At 41.5% G+C, this 20586-nt stretch overlaps 1 protein-coding gene across 3 annotated transcripts in view; it reads right to left on the bottom strand.

The window, feature by feature from the left end:
- Positions 1-20586, bottom strand: part of LOC111963973 (splicing factor, suppressor of white-apricot homolog) — a 130842-nt gene that overhangs the window by 80075 nt on the left and 30181 nt on the right. For all 3 annotated transcript variants that reach the window (XM_023987587.2, XM_023987586.2, XM_023987588.2), the window contains exons 8-10: positions 15760-16096; positions 15461-15628; positions 15228-15321 (exon numbers count right to left, since the gene is read on the bottom strand). In XM_023987587.2, coding sequence (XP_023843355.2) covers positions 15228-15321; positions 15461-15628; positions 15760-16096 — 599 coding nt within the window. The remainder of the gene's footprint in view (positions 1-15227; positions 15322-15460; positions 15629-15759; positions 16097-20586) is intronic.

Genomic DNA, 20586 nt, shown 5'->3' on the forward strand with positions numbered 1-20586 from the left:
ATTTATTTATACATATATTTGTTTGCCTTCACCTCCCTTATCTCACCTCACTTGCTCACATTGTATATAGACTTATTTTTTTCACTGTATTATTGACTATATGTTTGTTTTACTCCATGTGTAACTATGTGTTGTTGTATGTGTCGAACTGCTTTGCTTTATCTTGGCCAGGTCGCAATTGTAAATGAGAACGTGTTCTCAATTTGCCTACCTGGTTAAATAAAGGTTAAATAAATAAATAAATAAAATTCCATGGAAATATAACATTTATTTGGAAAGTAATAAATATATACATATTTTTAAAAGCATTCATGATTTGCGTAAATGTAATATATTAACTATTAATATGAAATGGTATTATATTTGGTGAAGAACACATGACTTGTTTAGGACTCAAAACTCAAAGTTTAGGACTTGAGACTTGACGGTCTTGACTTGAGACTTGATTCGGACTTGCCTGTCTTGACTTGGACTTGACTTGGGACTTGAGTGCTAAGACTTTAGACTTACTTGTGACTTGTAAAACAATGACTTGGTCCCACCTCTGGTATCCAGACACTCAAATGCAGTATAGGGTACTTTTCTAGCATTCTTCTAGTTCCTGTTGCTTTAAATTTAAACTATAATAACATTATATTAATTTCATGAGTCACTCAAACCTGGCTCATGTTGTAATACAATTATCTGCCCCTTTTTCCTAAARAATAGAGGAGATTCGACTTTTTGTGGCACATCCTTCCGTGCATAATGACCCTTTTGAATGCTCTGGACTCTCTGCATGTGGTTGAAGAGGTCTGGAGGGCCAGAGACACTTTCCAATTTTCATTAAGCTCCAGTCAAAAGTCCATKATTTCTTATAAAACACTGAGATAGCTGCCAAACTTCTGCTGGGCTGAAGTTCGAATTCAGGCGGTATCTGGTTCGAATTCAAGCTGTATCTCAACCGGCCGTTATTGGGAGTCCCATAGYGCGGCGCACAATTGGCCRAGCATCGTCCGGGTTTGGCCYGTGTAGGCCGTCATTGTAAATAAGAATTTGTTCTTAACTGACTTGCCGAGTTAAAGGTAAAATATATATTTTTTAATAATAAATCTTCACCATCAGCACAAGCCAAAGGTCGTTATTTCCTACCCAGAAAGCTGAAGAGCGGCACGGACACACAGAAAAACAATATTGATTATTAATAGCGAAGGGCCGACGTGGAGGGAAGGAGCGAGGATCAACAACGAGAAGAATAAACAACCATGAATTGATGGGAGAAACCGCTTGACAAAACCAAGGCCAGGCTACAGACACAATCATCATGATCATCCAAGCTAATCCACATGCATTTCTAAATGAGGTCACAAAACAAAAACAGCCAACGTTTCATCCCCCATGGCCCTGTTCTCTGATGGCCTGTTTATTCATATAGTAGTGGTGGCTGGCTCTCACAAAACCAATCTGAGAAATCACACAGGCAGGGCCACAACAGGCCCAAGTTCTGGCTGGTATCCCATCCTTTGATTGATTTTACAGATTGTTATCTGGCTTTTTTACAATAACTATAAAAGCCAGAAATATAATAAAAATGAAGAAAACTATGTATTCCATATAGCTGTTCCCCAAATTACAAGCAGACCTTAGAGTTGATAAGTAAGCAAGGTGGTCGGTWGCTTGGCTTGCCTTGCCTGTGGGTGCAGCCTGCTGTGTGACCGAGTACAGACTCCATACTCCAGAGTTCTCTCCGCACTGAAACAAGTTCATGGATTTTATTTGGCAGATGACAGATTGCTTCCCAAAGTGAGTGGAAAACAAAATAGGGCCAGTTTGATCTCCACTGCTGGCCTGACCAGGTGAGGACTTCTGATACACAGCAGACTCTGGTAACATCAAATATGTTGAGGTTTAATGGCCTGTTAAAACCAGGTCACACTAATTACTTGACCTCAAAATTACCTTTTACTTTTCTTAAACCTAAAGGACACACGATGAAKTGCAACAAAATCACAGCAGCCTCCTCAACTCCCAAACCGGTCCATGTGAAATGGCACCTCATACGTAATTTTCTTTACCCTTTGACACATACSAACACACGGGTGTGATCATTCTACAGTGGTCCCTGCAGCGTACGTTCAAACCAGTGTGATTAGACACTTTAGAACGTCTAGTTACGATTGGGGTAACAGTCAGCGTTTGAGCTGGCCACACTGTTTTTTTACAGCAACATCTTGCACAAACAGTCTTTACAACATTATGTGAGCATTTTATTTTTGAATGCAATGTTCAGACATTCACAGAAGTAGCGACAGCATAACACAARTCTCATCCAAACCGGAAAATGTAGGCTACATTAGTCGTAGCAGTAACTGAGGAAAGAGTGACCTAACACAGGCAGTCATATTGAGCTAACTCTTGGCTAACAGAAACCAAAATATGAATAAGCTAAAAGCAATTACTATTTACAATTCATCACGTCACGGGTGAGCTCACCAGTGATCAAAATAATTTAGTAAAGCACTTTTTAAAAATAGAAAGTAATCCGACGATGGGTAGCTTGTGTGCACCACCATGTTCTTTTGTTTTTGAGTCAACCAAAGACAAGACACTACAAGATGCATGTTGAAGGGGGTGTGTCGTCTACGGTCATTCACTTCCGGAAGTTTACTGTAAAGGCGAGTGAACCATCCATTCAACTCGTTTTGCTATGACAACTTTGGTCTGACAGACATTTACGTGACAACCAGAATGCATTGTATGATGTCAACAAACATGGCGCCCCACATAGCTGGCAATTCTCTTAGCATTAGCTCATCATAATCAGTACAACCTTCAAAAAAAGTATTATAATGTGTCCATTACAATCTACGCAAGAATCGGAATGCATGTCACCAGAACTTGAACATATGTGAATAAAACAGTGAATACATTATACTCCATACATACATYRGATGTGCTACAGTAGAAACGACAACACGATATACAGAAACTATGATAACGTAATAAGGCACTTTGATAGAAACGCACACATGTCCAAAGTTATCATTAGCAAGGAAAACAGCAACCTAGGCAATGTGGGCGAAGCCAGAAAATGTGCCGGGGGGGAAAGTTAGCGCAAGTTCTGAAGTTCTGTGCTGACTGGAAACGCTCAAATGTCTGAATACTTCATGTGGGGAAACACTAGGGAAGGGCTTTGGCTCTCGTCGAAGAGAGAAGTTTGTCTAGCTCAGTAACGCCTCAAACGTTAATTGTCGTCAACAGTGAAATGTACAACTTCTATGAATTAATGAGGAGGCGGAACACATCTCAATTCAAACTGATGTTAGAAAATAAAACTGGTTAGAAAACAATTAGAAATTGACAAGTTAAAAGTTGAAGCCTATAGATAATTAGCAGGCATTGTGCCTTGGTTAAAGGGCAACATGGGTTAATTGTTCTGTTGCGTAACAATCACATTTTGGAACAGTGAGTGCATTCTGACACTGGGGCGACCGTTATAGATATTTTGAACTCATGGTTGTAAAGGTAAAAGGCATGTAGGACAACGTGGTTAATGTAGCAAACCTTCGTGCACATAATGATTCTGATGGTAGCACTGCCGATACCCGGTGAGGAAAACAAACCTAAATAGAAGTCATAATGCTCAGTGAACTGGCAACCATGGCGGGAAACATGTTTAAAACATGAGAGAGGGGGCATTCAACAGAGCAAATTAGTTCTCTGTGCACAACTGTGGATAAGGCACATAGGCTAATACAGAATTGCTACCCTACTAATGCTGCATTATCAACACAATGAGAACATTGATCCACATTTTAGATTCATTTCACACTCAGGGGCAGCAGAGTGCAGTTGAGTGCTGAGTGACAAATGGGACACCAACTCCCTGAGTGTGAATATGCTGCCATGTTGCCCTAAGAGATGTGATGACTGAGTTACTTAGTCATTGACAGTGAATGAGAATAGATCTGTTTCCTCTCTATCTATCCACTCGCTGAAATCACACTGCCTTTCTGACATCCGGCTCAAAGAGACAAGACATTAGAAGCCTGGGGTGATTCACATTACATGCTTAGTATCAGAAAGATCTCTCATAATGGCGCGGGGGATGGTTGCAAATACAAAAATCTGACTCAGAACGAGAGGAGCACATAGGCCCTTTAATTCTGTATATAACACCCATTACAAAGTGGTTACATATAAACTGCCTGCTTTGGAATGATATAGGGCTCATGTCTCATATCATGATACACAGTCAATTCATATCATGATACACAGTCAATTCATATCATGATACACAGTCAATTCATATCATGATACACAGTCAATTCCAGTGATTAGATGCGAGGGTGTTTCTCCCCTGAGAAACATTGATATATGGGTAGTCACTTGTCAGGGATTGGTACAAATTCACATTTCCCCACTCTCATCTAGCCAGCTAACTAGCTGTGTGAGAGTACGCCTAACCCTTAACCCTTACCTAACCCGAAGCCTTACCATAACCATTTAAATGTCCATTTCAATGGGGGTAGGGACTCCCAAGGGACCGTTCACTGAGGCAACGCTTGGGGCGAGAGGCTGTGCAGTGAAAATCCCATATCGGTCGGGCTCTAAAAATAATATAGTGATATTTAACTATCAATTATAATTCTCCCCTGAGAAACACCATGAACATAGAGGAGAGGACTAACGTTGTAAGGATGGGGGGGGAACAATTACATTTTTTATAAATTATGATTTTACACACATGGATTGTACAATATTTGCACATTATTATTTGAAAAATTCTTCAAGCTGTCAAGTTGGTGGTTGATCATTGCTTGACAGCCATTTTCAAGTCTTGCCATAGATTTTCAAGCCGATTTAAGTTTATTTTTAAATGTATTAGACCACTCAGGAACATTCAATGTTGTCTTGGTAAGCAGTGCATATTTGGCATTCTGTTTTAGGTTATTGTCCTGCTGAAAGGTGAATTTCTCTCCCAGTGTATGATGGAAAGCAGACTGCATGTGTGCCAGTGTGAGTGGGCTGTTGCCAGAGTAGATTGAGAATTCGGCAGTACGTCCAACCGGCCTCACAACCGCAGACCACATGTAACCGCACCAGCTCAGGACCTTCACATTCAGCTTCTTCACCTGTGGGATTGTCTGAGACCAGACAATCAGACAGCTGATGAAACTGTGGATTTGCACAACCGAATAATTTCTTTACAAACTGTCAGAAACTGTCTCAGGGAAGCTCATCTGCGTGCTTGAGGTCCTCACCAGGGTCTTGACTTGACTGCAGTTCAGCGTCGTAACCTTCGATTGCCACTGGCACGCTGAAGAAAGTTTGCTCTTCATGGATGAATCCCGGTTTCAACTGTACCAGGCAAATGGCAGACATGGCGTTGTGTTTGCTGATGTCAACGTTGTGAACAGAGTGCCCGATGGTGGTGGTGGAGTTATGGTATGAGCAGGCATAAGCTACCGTTCAACGAACACAATTGTATTTTATCGATGGCAATTTAAATGCACAGAGATCCTGAGGCCCATTGTTGTGCAATTCATCAGCCGCCATGTTTCAGCATGATAATGCACGGCCCTATGTCGCAAGGATCTGTAGACAATTCCTGGAAGCTGAAAATGTCCCAGTTCTTCCATGGCCTGCATACCAGACATGTCATCCATTGAGCATGTTTGGGATTCTCTAGATCAACATGTACGACAGCGTTCCAGTTTCCGCAAATATTCAGCAACTTTGCACAGCCATTGAAAAGGAGTGGGACAACATTCCACAGGTCACAATCAATAGCCTGATCAACTCTATGCAAAGGAGATGTGTCGCGCTGCATGGGGAAAATGGTGGTCACACTTTTTTTCCTCTTAAATTATTATAATCTGTGACCAACAGATTCATATCTGTATTCCCAGTCATGTGAAATCAATAGATCAGGGCCTAATGAATTGATTTAAATTAACAAAGTTTCTTATATGAACAGTAACTCAGTAAAATCTTTGAAATTGTTGCATATTGCGTTAATATTTTTGTTCAGTGTGGATATTGTGTAGTTAGGCTGGTTATCTCGCTAGTTAACCATTTAGCATGTAATAATGTCATTGTCATGTCCGATTTCCTAAATGAACTTTCCAGCGACACTCGTGTATGAGAGCAAATGGCCAACACGCAGTTGATACGAGCTCGCAATTGATGAAATCAATGCTGCATACTCCAGTTGAAAAACCATCTATCAAGTGCTCAAAATTGGTTGTTGAGAAATAATTCTGACACCATTGGAAAGCTAGTATTCGCCTCTATTCAATACTGGCTATATAATTCTGACAAAGTAAAATAAAATATCTTAGAATAGCTTAAGGGATGGATCAAAATTGACAGAATGGTTACCTGGAAGAAAATTGTTTTTCAATTTCAGTCAAGCGGACGGTTTAGTATTTTAAAATCTAGTCATGTCATTTGTAATTGATTATATTTCTATAATTCTTAGTGTTTCAGAATTAGTTGCTTATTAGGCTATACAGTCAGGTCCATAAATATTTCGACATTGACCAAGTTATTATTATTATCACAGCATATTGGAATTTAAATTAAATAATGAATGTTAATTTGAGGGTATTTTCATCCAAATCAGGTGAACGGTGTAGGAATTACAGCATGTTTCATTTGTTGTCGTCCCCTTTTTAAGGGACTAAAAGTAGTTGGACAATTGGTTGCTCAGCTATTCCATGGCCAGGTGTGTTTTATTCCTTTATTAGTTCATTTACAAGTAAGCAGATAAAAGGTCTAGAGTTGATTTCAAGTGTGGCATTTGCATTTGGAATCTGTTGCTGTTAACACTCAATATGAAGTCCAACGAGCTGTCACTGCCAGTTTAAGCAAGCCATTCATTAGGGGCAAAATCAACTATTTGGTACCATTTAGCATGTAATAATGTCATTGTCATGTCCGATTTCCTAAATGAACTTTCCAGGTCTTAAAAATTAAGTACTGGTGAGTTAAGGAACACCAAAAGGTCCGGAAGACCACGGAAAACAACTGTGGTGGATGACAGAAGAATTCTTTCCCTGGTTAAGAAAAACCCCTTCACAACAGTTGGCCAGATCAAGAAAACCCTCCAGGAGGTATGCGTATTTGCGTCAAAGTCAAAAATCAAGAGAAGACTTCACCAGAGTAAATACAGAGGGTATACCACAAGATGTAAACCATTGGTAAGCCTCAAAAACATGAAGACCAGATTAGAGTGTGCCAAAAAAACATTAAAAAAGCCTTTACAGTTCTGGAACAACATCCTATGGACAGATGAGACAAAGATCAACTTGTACCAGAATGATGGGAAGAGAAGAGTACGGAGAAGGGAACTGCTCATGATCCGAAGCATACCACCTCATCTGTGAAGCATGGTGGAGGTAGTGTTATGGTGTGGTCACGTATGGCTGCCAATGGAACTGGTTCCCTTGTATTTATTGATGATGTGAATGCTGACAAAAGCAGCAGGATGAATTCTGAAGGGTTTAGGGCTATATTATCTGCTCAGATTCAGCCAAATGCTTCAAAACTCATTGGACGGTTCACAGTGCAGATGGACAATGACCTGAAGCATACTGCGAAAGCAACCCAATACTTTAAAGGCAAAGAAGTGGAATGTTCTGCAATGGCCAAGTCAATCACCTAACCTGAATCCAATCGAGCATGCATTTCACTTGCTGAAGGCAAAACTGAAGGCAAAACGGCCAAGAACAAGCAGGAACTGAAGACAGCTGCAGTAAAGGCCTGGCAGAGCATCAACAGGGAATAAATCCAGATTTTGGTGATGTCTATGGGTTCCAGACTTCAGGTAGTCATTGACTGCAAAGGATTTGCAACCAAGTATTAAAACTCACAATTTAATTTACGATTGTTAGTTTTTCCAATTACTTTTCAGCCCATAAAATTGGTTGTAATTCCTACACGGTTCATACAGTAATTTTGACAAAACCCTTAACTTAAATATGAAAGTCTACACTTAAAGCACATCTTGATTGTTTCCTTTCAAATCCATTGTGGTGGCGTACAGAGCCAAAATTATGCAAATTGTGTCACTGTCCAAATACTTATGGACCTGACTATATATCGATGTGTGCCAAATGCCATCCCTAATTCTCCGCTGGGCGAGCAATATCAAAGTGTGCCTATAGGCTATTTAGGGTGTCAATCAAACGATTCATAGCCTATAAGCTACGAAGTGCATTATATTACACAATGCAATTGATATTCCAACCCTGAGCCTCGGCCTGCTCTGCTTTTGATAATCAAAAACTTTTGTGTGCTGCCTAACCAATGGCTTTGCTGTGTAGGCCTACCGTGGCAGTTCAGGAGGAGAGTCAAAGGCTTCTTCCAAAAATAATTGTGGATTAGGCGTAATCCAAAAAACGCATCTTGTGCCCGGACCAGCCTATGCTCTGTTCAGTTTGAGAAGGAGAGTGCGAAGATGTTACCCTTGTTAGCTTTTAGACTTTGAAGAAAGTAAAACGGATCCAATTATATAAAGTCATCTATAACAGCACTTTTGTCCACGATGCTTTATGCTAGAAACAAGCTGTAAAATACCTGGGAAAGACATGGCACGCATATGGGGATATAATTGTTTCCTTTCTTTGACATTCCCCTGCTATAGCCAAGGTGACAAAAAATGGACTTTGCTTGGGAAGTAATCTAATTCTGTCACTATCAATTGATGAAGCGATTCACTTTCTGTACAATAGAAGAGGGCCGGCAGGTAGCCTAGTGGTTAGAGCATTGGGCCAGTAACCGAAAGGTTGCTAGATCGAATCCCCGAGCTGACAAGGTAAAAATCTGTCGTTCTGCTTACTAATCCTAGGCAGTCATTGTAAATAAGAATTTGTTCTTAACCGACTTGCCTAGTTAAATAAATAAAAAATGTTTAATTCCAGACAGCTTTTAGGCAAACACTTGTGACCTTCTCTAGTTGGGTTAAGCCACAGGATAAGAGTAGGCAGCAGTTAAAGCTTCAATTTTTCATCGTCGGGGTGGAAAGGTAGGCCTAACTTCTGAAAGTATCATGCTCAGATTCCTAATGTCTCAGATTTAATATTTGCAAACAGGGACAGTTGTTGTAAACAAGACACACATTTGGTATTGGAGAAACAGGATATGGAACACATAGGCTTATCCCTCTGTCCATTCTTTGCTTGTAATTTCATACATTTGTGTGGTATTAAAAATTCTGCTAATATGTAAAATTACATGAAATGTTTCTAAAATGCTATTTTTTCCTCAGACGTGCAAATATGATGAGTCATGCAATGCAATGCTTTTACGATAAAGGAGATCTTTCCACCCCTACTTTTGTTCACAGACCACCGTGGACTTGCAACCTTCTGGCCCCAAGCCCTGTGCGCTATCAAAATTCCTGCGTTGTCGTGTAATGCTTACAGGACGAAGAACCGTTTCTAAAACCACGTATCTAAGGCTCTGGTCTGTCCAAGAAGTGAATGTATTCTGCTATCAACTTTGTTTTAATTGTTATTTTGGGTATAGGGGAGGGTCAATAGTTTTTTCCCAAGCATTCAGGGAGGGTTTAGGTAAAATATATTTTGATGGAGGGCCATTCATGAGATCTACGATTTTCTCCATGTAATCCTTATTATGAAAAACGTTCACTCCCTAATTGACAATTAACTCCTATGCTGTCATGATCTCCCCTGAACACTGAATATATTTGTCTTACAAATAGATAACCATGTCTTAGTTACCTACCTCGCCCACCTTGAACATTTGATCCCTAGTTCATTGAATGAGATAATTATTTCATAGAGCTATAAAATGTATTTGGTTGTAATTTTAAATGTTGCAGGCTGGCCAACCACCCTCCAGGAGTCCATGGGAGCTACTGGTTGAGCAGGCTTTTGCTCCAGCCTTGCTCAAACGCACCACATTGTAAAAAAAATCAGCTGCTTAAGAGGGTCTTGATAAGCTGACTCTGGTGGATTTGAGCAGGGTTGGAGTAAAAGCAGTAAAATTTGATTTAAAAAAAACTGATTAATTTTAAAAAACACCTTATGGAACAGCGGGGACTGTGAAGCAACACAAACATAGGCACAGACACATGCATACACACACCCACACTATACACACATGGACTTAGTACTGTAGATATTTGGTAGTGGTGGAGTAGGGGCCTGAGGGCACACAGTGTGTTGTGAAATCTGTGAATGTATTGTAATGTTTTTAAAATTGTATAAACTGTAAACAGACACTGCTGAAAGAGTAGCTAATGGGGATCCATAATAAATACAAATACAAACACCTGCACACCCAGTAACTCTCTAGATGGATGTTTGATGGACCACATCAGTGTAGTATTTTACCTTGTGAGGGGTTAAGTACCTACAAAAGGCCACAACGGCAGAATATACGATACATGGTTCCTCGCATCATACAACACAATTTTCAGTCACCTTTTGGGGAGGGGGGGGGGTGTAAGTGACAAGCTTTCAGAGAAGTAAAAAAAAATGTATCTGTCCGACAAGTGGCTAAAAAAGTTAATTCCAAGCCCTGCTACCCTTAAGGTCTATTTCATCTAAACTGAGGAAGTGTGAATATCTGGGAGGGACATTCCTAGCTCTGAAACATCATAGACAGTTCAAGTGAACTGCAGTGTTTAAAGTGGTAGAATAAACAGACATGGTACATAACCGGGCGACCGTGGCCAGGCATATAAAGAGAGGGGCAGCAGGTCTTACCAAGCAACCAGGCCAGCCACATCCAGACTGACTAATTTCATTGCCGTTGACACGGCTCCTAATTGAGCTGGATGCCTAATTAAGGAAAGTAGACACTGGATGAATTAAACAAACCGTCCAGATTGGGCTGCAGAGAGCCAGGGACAGGACATGTGTGTGTGTGTGTGTGTGTGTGGGGGGGGGGGGGGGGGGCAGAGAGCAGAGCCCCGCTCCCCTGAAAGACAAATCACAGTCGTGGTCCCCAAATAAAAACAGACACTGCTGATAAAGCCAGGATTACTCTGTGGGAGCTCACACGGCATTTCTCCCAATTTCACTTTGTAACAGTCCCGCCATGTCTTTTTTCATCGTTCCCCTCTCTATCCTATACGCTGTTGTTCTTTTATTTCCCACACAATATTTGTCCCATATCAGCAGCACAGCGGGTACAGAGATGATAATTAGGGGTTAGAGAGATTACAAAGTCTCCGACCCTGTGATTATATTTTTCCCATGTCTGAACTTTGGCTTCAGTACGATTGTACGTAACAGTACCTGAGGGTTGTGTAGGGAGCTGTGATAGGGAGGAGAGAGAAGAGACGCTGGTGAAAAGTCAGCCGGCTGTCTGACATGGTGCTGATAAGGAAATGGTGTTTTCCCCGGGGGGAGGAGGGATTCCCGAAAGCAGAAGCTTTCGGAATGCCGCCAGCTTTAAGCAGAGCGCAGGGAGTGGTTTGGGGGTTAGAAATTCGATTACTGCCAACACTGGAAAAGGGTTTCAATTCCAAATTATCTCCCCATCCGGTTCTCATCACCTCTGAGATGGAAGGCAGCTCAGCTCACCTCACCCAGCCCAACCTCCAGTCCATATCATCAGACTCATACCAGAGTACACAGAGAACCAAGGAGAAAAAACCTTTAACATCCTTGTTAAAGACTAAGGCCGGAACTTAATCTGACAGATTAACGATTTGCTCAGTGACACACTTAAAAGGCAATATGCTCTAGGTTCATGTCGGCTGTAAACAGCTCAGATGTCGTCATAAGCAGAAATCTCATTTTAAAGGCAATTACAGTCTATAGGTTGCTGATCTCTGTTTGTTTGAATCTCAGCCTTAGTGAGATTTAGTCCAAGTCAAAGCACCCACATCCACCCTCATATTCTACCCTCCCAGTCCAAACATGCTCTAGTAATTAACATCCAATCAAGCACAGTATTAGTTTTGTTTCCGATCCAGGCATTATTATTGTTTTAATTGAGATCAGGGTTCCCTATTAACTAGCTTATCTCAAAGGTAAATCAATTCTGGGTGGCAAACTGGCCGGGACCAGTACATTTATATAACCAGGTGGCCAACACCAAATCTTTTCAAAAGCATGGGTGCTTTAAAATAAAAGTTCAAAAAGGGCACAAAGTCAGATCAGCTTTTTAAATGATAATTCACCTGCCTTTCAAGTTTGTTCATTTGTTTCATGCAATTTTGGCCAGCAAATGGATTTCTAAATTGCCTGTTACAGCTCTCCCTTGTTTTAGAATTTCTTTACAAAGTACTTAAGTCTCCCTCCCACCTGAGCCTGTTAAAAAGAGATTATTCAGTATTTTTGTATACTTTTTAGCCAGTAGTTCTAAAAGTATCTCTCATGAGTCAAAAGTAGAAGTCGACCGATTAATCGGAATGGCCGATTAATTAGGGACGATTTCAAGTTTTCATAACAATCGGAATTCTGTATATTTCTTAACACTTTAGATTTATTAACTTTATTTAACTAGGCAAGTCAGTTAAGAACACATTCCTATTTTCAATGACGGCCTAGGAACGGTGGGTTAACTGCCTTGTTCAGGGGCAGAATGACAGATTTTTACCTTGTCAGCTCGGAGATTCAATCTTGCAACCTTACGGTTAACTAGTCCAACGCTCTAACCACCTGATTACATTGCACTCCACGAGGAGCCTGCCTGTTACGCGAATGCAGTAAGAAGCCAAGGTAAGTTGCTAGCTAGCATTAAACTTATCTTATAAAAAACAATCAATCAATCAATCATAATCACACGTTAACTACACATGGTTGATGATATTACTAGTTTATCTAGCGTGTCCTGCGTTGCATATAATCGATGCGGTGCGCATTCGCGAAAAAAGGTACCTAACCATAAACATCAATGCCTTTCTTAAAATCAATACACAAGTATATATTTTTAAACCTGCATATTTATTTAATATTGACTGCTAACATGAATTTCTTTGTGTCACTTCTCTTGCAACAGAGTCAGGGTATATGCAACAGTTTGGGCCGCCTGGCTCGTTGCGAACTAATTTGCCAGAATTTTACGTAATTATGACATAACATTGAATGTAACAGGAATATTTAGACTTATGGATAAAATATGGAACGGTTCCGTATTTCACTGAAAGAATAAATGTTTTGTTTTCGAGATGATAGTTTCCGGATTCGACCATATTAATGACCTAAGGCTCGTATTTCTGTGTGTTATTATGTTATAATTAAGTCTATGATTTGATAGAACAGTCTGACTGAGCGATGGTAGGCAGCAGCAGGCTCGTAAGCATTAATTCAAACAGCACTTTCATGCGTTTCGCCAGCAGCTCTGCTGTTTATGACTTCAAGCCTATCAACTCCCGAGATTAGGCTGGTGTAACCGATGTGAAATGGCTAGCTAGTTAGCGGGGTACGCGCTAATAGCGTTTCAAACGTCACTCGCTCTGAGAGTTGGAGTAGTTGTTCCCCTTGCTCTGCATGGGCTGTTGTCGATGTGTTCCTCGTTCGAGCCCAGGTAGGAGTGAGGAGAGGGACGGAAGCTATACTGTTACACTGGCAATACTAAAGTGCCTATAAGAACAACCAATAGTCAAAGGTATATGAAATACAAATCGTAGAGAGAAATAGTCCTATAATTCCTACAACCTAAAACTTCTTACCTGGGAATATTGAAGACTCATGTTAAAAGGAACCACCAGCTTTCATATGTTCTCATGTTCTGAGCAAGGAACTTAAACGTTAGCTTTCTTTCAAGGCACATATTGCACTTTTACTTTCTTCTCCAACACTTTGTTTTTGCATTATTTAAACCAAATTGAACATGTTTCATTATTTATTTGAGGCTAAATTGATTTTGTTGATGTATTATATTAAGTTAAAATAAGTGTTCACTCAGTATTGTTGTAATTGTCATTATTACAAATAAATAAATAACAATCGGCCGATTAATCTGTATCGGCTTTTTTGGTCCTCCAATAATCGGTATCGGTGTTGAAAAATCATAAAAATCGGTAGACCTCTAGTCAAAAGTGGTAAAATATTGATCACTATGTATAGCGCTATAATACTATAAAGGACCAACCACCCAGCTTTGGAGTACCTAAGTCTATTTCCCTGCTTTTGAGAGTAGCTGGCTACCGTACTCTGAGACTTTCAGCAATTGCGCTAAGCTAACAATAAGCTAACTTAAATGATCTTCACACTACATGCAGAGACATAAAAATGGTATCCATAAGTTCATGACTCTGGGCAAGTAGAAAAAAAACACCCAAATCCCAAAATGTCGCAGTATCCCTTAAATAATGGATTTCAAATGTCACATAAGCGACTAAATGTCCACTGAGAGAATAGCCATGTAAAATGTCAACAGTTTCAAGCAGCTTTTAACACTTTATACACTTATCGCTGCCCTGTTAATGTGTTGGGTCGTGACAAGGCAGTTAGATTCCTGAACACTAAGGACCAGTGAGAGTAGCTCCCAGGAGAAAGTGAAAAAAAAGACATGAAAATAACTTTATCTTTGATGAATAATGGAGAAGTACCTGACATTCATCCATTGTGTGATAGGTGTATTAAAACCAGGGGCTCGATCAGGAAAACGAAACACGGCTACATGGCTAAATGCTTTGCTTGGCCCTGGGTTATTCACAGGCTTACGTTTGTTATACTTAAAAAACAAGGTCCTCTCATAAAAAGCAGAAAGCAGAAAGAGTGAGAGAGACAAAGAGAGAGCACTTCAGCCCGACGCATTTGAGTGACAGCTAGCAAGAGGCCTGCCCAGCCTTATCCAATGAGGTTACAGAGTGGGTGGACACAGCAGAGAGTGAGAGCAATGCAATATTCGGGAGTCGTGGGTGCTACTTTCAGAACTACTGGCTAAAAAGTATACAAAAGTACCGGAGAATCAGCTTGGTTTATGATAAGCTGACTGCTAAAACCGCCTCCTTCTCCCGCAGTAACCCCGGAGCATAGACACGAGTCAAGGGCAAGCAGGCATTTTGATATCAGGACAGCATGAAAGGCCCTACACACAAAAACTGACTGATCCCTGATCTCAAGCGTGAAAGCCTGAGAGCCACGCCATCTAATGCCTCAGAGCATTTTAAAAAGCAACCTGGAGAGCACGCTGCTGAATGAAAGGCAATATTGACTAAAGAACCAGAGGGTATATCATCCTTTCAAACAAAATGGTATCAAAAAACGCACACTGTGCTCAAGGAGAGGAAAAAGAAGGACAGATGACACACACACCTCTGGCAGGCTGATTCCCACTTTCTGCATGAAGTAATTCTTCTTGAACTCATAATAGGTGTTGTACTGGTTCCAGGACTGCAAGAAGTCAAACCTGTGTTGGAAAAAGACACACATACACAAGATGTAGAGCCACATAAGATGTAAAGCCACTAAATTGAACAGAAACTTGAGCCGTTTTCCTGTATTCAGCACAGAAAAGAGCAAGAATAGCCTTTTTTCTAGCTGCTTACCGCGGGTCATTCTTGGCGCGGACGCTGGTCTCAAACTTGACACCGTTCCTGGCCACGTACTCAGCCAGCTTGTCAATAACCGGTTGGATGTCAGGGGGCGGGGGGATGATGGCTGGCGCTGCCACGGCAACTGGGGCCGCCACGGCAACGGGAGCCTGGGGCCGCGAACTGATAGATGAGGGAAAGATGAGTGGAGACGAAATAAAGATATTTAGCAATGCATCACATGATGTAGGGGAACTAGGTAGTATGGGGAGTGATACAATATCTCCACTTCTGTCCAATAAGTGTTCACATACCTGGTCTCTGGTATGACAGCAGCAGGAATAACAGGAGCAGGAGGAGAAGGGGTTGAGAGGCAGACTGGGACCTGGCTGGGAACTGGAGTTGGTGGTGGGATGATGGGAAATGTAGTCGGAGGTGCTGTGTAGATGATCCGTGTAGATGGCTCAGGAGGTGCAGGGGGCGTGGTCCCTGGAGGAGGCGGGGTTCCAGAGTAAGAGGGTGGAGCCAACATTCTGCCAGAGGGCAGGGAGCTGTAGTAGCCGTTGGCATCGATCCCAGGGGGAGGTGGGGCCAGGCAGTAGGTCCCATCAGGAAGCATGCAGTACCCATAGTACATCGCTGCCACGTTAGCTGTAAGGTCAGAGAGAGGAAATTATCAAAATACATATCAAAATGGGAAATCATGTGAATACTTCAATTGCATGTGGTTTTGCATGCCTTCCCTGTCAATGAGCAACAGTGTAAGTCAGCATTGGATGAGATAGGTCTGCTCACTGAGTGTTAGTGTGTGTGGGTGGTGCCGAGCGGACTAACGTATACATTTAAGTCTGGCCTCATCGCTAATAGGATCTTAGCCTCACAGAGGAGGCAGAGAGAATAAAGCAAACTCCACGCTGATACAAATGAAACATTTTAATAATCTATGTCTGGATCACTGTCTACTTAATTAAAATGTACTTTGTCAGCAGAAGACGGGGGGAAAAAGGGGAACAAAAAGGAGAATGGCCCAACAAAAAATAATTAGGATCAGCTTGTTGGAAATCATAATGTGTTTAAAAGCGGATATCAAAAACAATATGCAACCGTTCATTTCCAAAGCCTCTCATTACAATCACACTACCCATTTCTGGCTCAATCAAGTGCATCAACAGGTCAGGGAAAGTAATTTACAGCAGGAAAAAGAAAATAATACTGGCACAACGACCGGGGTTAACAGTCAGGTTATGAATAAAACAACTGACAGATTCACTCATAGTGTTCAAAGGGGAAGAAAGAAACAGGCAAGAAGGCTACATAAAGGTGTGGTATGTCACTGTACAATGGTGCAAGTCAGAGTTCCTGTGAGAATTCGGCTCATACCGTTACTGTGGATGGGAAATTGGGAAATGCTAATTCTGTGTGAGTGTCAAACTGACTTTGTTTGCGATGACAATTTGACATTTTTAAGTATAATAATTGATTACTGTGAGGTGCTACACAGATTCGCTCTGACAACTCTGAGCTGGCAAATTTGCACTCACATCAGCTACCGTTACCAGACTGCATAAATAGATTCTGCCAGCTCACTGCCAACAGCAGCAGGAGGGGGGAGAGGGGAGGGCAGGTGTTTGTCATAATTTGTGGGTGTGGTGGGGGTCAATCTGAGGTCGCTCAAAATGTCACCTCCATCTAAAATTGTCCGCTCACTGAGACTTATTCCATGGCAGCTCAGACTCAAAGCCATAACGAGATCGACTGTAATTGTATTAAGTTGAGTTTTCACATTCCGTTTGATACGGTTAGCCATCACATCAATAACCACTTAAGAGTAGGATTGGGAGTGGGAGGATGAGGGCGTTCGATTCAGCATGTAGCTGTGTGTCTCTGTGCATTATTAACTCTCCAAGGTCTTTTACTGTGGCAGTGGTTTCCATCCCTGATGGAGTGTACAGAACGGAGAGAGACAGAGAAAGGGAAGGAGAACAATAGAGAGAGGGGGAATAAGAGGCTTATCTTGTCAAACTGGAAACTGGATGATATTAACTCGTTGGTAACAGTCGACCAGAGCGGTGACTAAGACACATCCAAAATGCACAAGGCTGGAAACCTGTAGGAGAGCCATCATTCACATGCTGCATATGTATTTGTTCCATCTAATTAAAAATGAAAGGCTGAAATGTCTTCAGTCAATAAGTATTCAACCCCTTTGTTATGGCCAGCATAAATAAGTTCAGGAGTAAAAATGTGCTTAACAAGTCACGTAAGTTGCATGGACTCTGTGTGCAATAATGGTGTTAAAAATAATTGTTTAATGACTACCTCATCTCCGTACTCCACACATACAGATAATTGTAAGGTCCCACAGCCGAGCAGTGAATTTCAAAACACAAAGACCAGGGAGGTTTTCAAATAAGGGTTTCTATTTGTAGATGGGTAAGAGCATGGTGAAGTTATTAATTACACTTTGGATGGTGTATCAATACACCCAGTTACCACAAAGATACAGGCATCCTTCCTAACTCAGGTGTCGGAGAGGAAGGAAACAGCTCGGGGATTTCACCACGAGGCCAAGGGTGACTTTAAAATAGTTAGAGTTTAATGGCTGTGATAGGAGAAAACGGAGGATGGATCAACAACGTTGTTACTCCACAATACTGACCTAAATGACAGAGTGAAAAAGAAGCCTGTACAGAACTAAATTATTCCAAAACATGCATCCTGTTTGTAACAAGGCACTAAAGTAATACTGCAAAAACTTTGGCAAAGCAATTCACTTTTTGTCCTGAATACAAAGTATTATGTGTTGTAAGAGATTTGCCCAAAACATTACTTAGTACCACTCTCCATATTTTCAAGCATAGTGGTGGCTGCGTCATGTTATGGGTATGCTTGTAATCGTTAAGGACTGGGGAGTTTTTCCAGATAAAAAAGAAACGGAATGGAGCTAAGCATAAGCTAAATCCTAGAGGTAAACCTGGTTCAGTCTGCTTTCCACCAAACACTGGACAATAACCTAAAACACAAGCCCAAATCTACACTGGCGTTGCTTACCAAGAAGACAGTGAATGTTCCAGTTTTGACTTGAAATTGAAAATATATTGCAAGATCTGAAAATGATTGTCTATCAATGATCAACAATCAATTTGACAGAGCTTGAAGAATTTGGAAAATAATAATAGGAAAATTTTGCGCAATCCAGCTGTGGAAATCTCTTAGAGACTTACCCAGTGTCATCTGACAAAGTATTGACGCAGGGGTATGAACAGTTATGTAAATTAGATATTTCTGTATTTCATTTTCAATAAATTTGCAAACATTTCTAAAAACATGTTTTCACTTTGTCATGGATAACATTGATTTTACCCATTTTGAATTCAGGTTGTAACAACAAAATGTGGAATAAGTCGAAAGGTATGAATACTTTCCGAAGGCACCATCGATATGTATAAGGGTAAGGTGACTAGGCATCAGGATACATGATTAATAGAGTAGCAGCAGCATAAATTATGATTGTAAGTGTGTGTGTGTGTGTGTGTGTGTGTCTGTGTATAGAGTCAGTATACATGTGTTTGCATGTTATGTGTGTGTTGGAGTGTCAGTGTGCATGAGTGTCTAGAGTCCTGTGAGTGTGCATAGAGACAATGCAAAAATACAAATAAATACTTAGATAGTCCATGTAGCCATTCTGTTCGAAATTTAGAAGTATTATGGCTTGGGGATAAAAGCTGTTTAGGAGCCCCTTGTTTTCAGACTTGATGCACCGGTACCACTTGCGTGCAGAAGCAGAGTACAGTCTATGGCTTGAGTGCCTGGACACTAAAGATTTTCCGGACCTTCCTTTCACACCGCCTGATATAGATGTCCTGTATTGCAGGGAGCTCGGCCCCAGTGATATACTGGTAGCCTGTAGCGCCATGCAATTGAGGGGGGTGCCATTGCCATGCCAAGCAGTGACGCAGCCAGTCAAGATGCTTTCAATAAAGCAGCTGTAGAACCTCTTTAACTTCCTGATTAGAGAAGAGCCTTCTTCATGACTGTGTCTTGTGAGTGGACCATTTGAAGTCCTTAGTGATTTGGACACCGATGAACTTGAAGCTCTCGACCCGCTCCACTGCTTCCTGTAGTTCACAAACAGCTCCTTGGTCTTACGGACGTTGAGGGAGAGGTTGTTGTCCCGACATCACACTGACAGGTCACCGACCTCCTACCTGTAGGCGGACTTATCGTCACCAGTGATCAGGCTACAGCTTTCGTGTCGTCAGCAAATTTGACTGTGTTGGAGTTGTGTGTGGCCATGCAGTCGTGGGTGAACAGGGAGTACAGGAGGGGACTAAGCACACACCCCTGTGCCCCCCCCCCCTCACCACCTGGGATCGGCTGGTCAGGAAGTCCAGGATCCAGTTGCAGAGGGAGGTGTTGAACACTGAGCTGTAGTCAATGAACAGCATTCTCACATAGGTACTCATCTTATCTAGGTGGATGAGGGCAGTGTGGAGTGCAATTAAGATTGCGTTGTCTATGGATCTGTTGGGGCGGTATGCAAATTGGAGTGTCTGGGATGATGAAGATGATGTGTGCCATCACCAGCCTTTCAAAGCACTTCATAAATACAGATGTGAGTGCTACAGGGTGGTAGTCAGTGTAGCATGACATTTTTTAATTCTTGGTAACAGGAATGATGGTAGTCATCTTAAGACATGTGGGGATTACAGACTGGGACAACTAGAGGTTGAAAATTACAGTGAATATGACTGCCATCCGGCCCCACGGCTTTGCAAATTTTGACCTGATTAAAGACCTTACTCACGTCGGCCTCGGAGAGCGAGATCACCCAGTCCTCTGGGTTCATGTATGGTATGGTGCTGTTGTCTAAGCGTGCATAAAATGCATTGAGTTTGTCTGGAAGAGAGTGTGGGTCTCTTTTTAAATCTGTAATGACTGTAGCTCCTGCCACATGTGACGGGCATCGAAGCCTGTGTAGTACGATTCCACCTTATTCCTAGATTGTCCTTTTGCTCGTTTGATGACTCTGGAGGTCGTAGCGGGACTTGTTGTACTTGTTCCTGCCATGGGGGGGTCTTGTCTGAAAGCCATGTTGCAGAATAGCAGAGAATATCGCAGTTATGAGAGTCCCGTTTGTA

This window comes from Salvelinus sp. IW2-2015, linkage group LG5 (assembly GCF_002910315.2).
Source record: "Salvelinus sp. IW2-2015 linkage group LG5, ASM291031v2, whole genome shotgun sequence".
Classification (NCBI taxonomy): Eukaryota; Metazoa; Chordata; class Actinopteri; order Salmoniformes; family Salmonidae; genus Salvelinus; species Salvelinus sp. IW2-2015.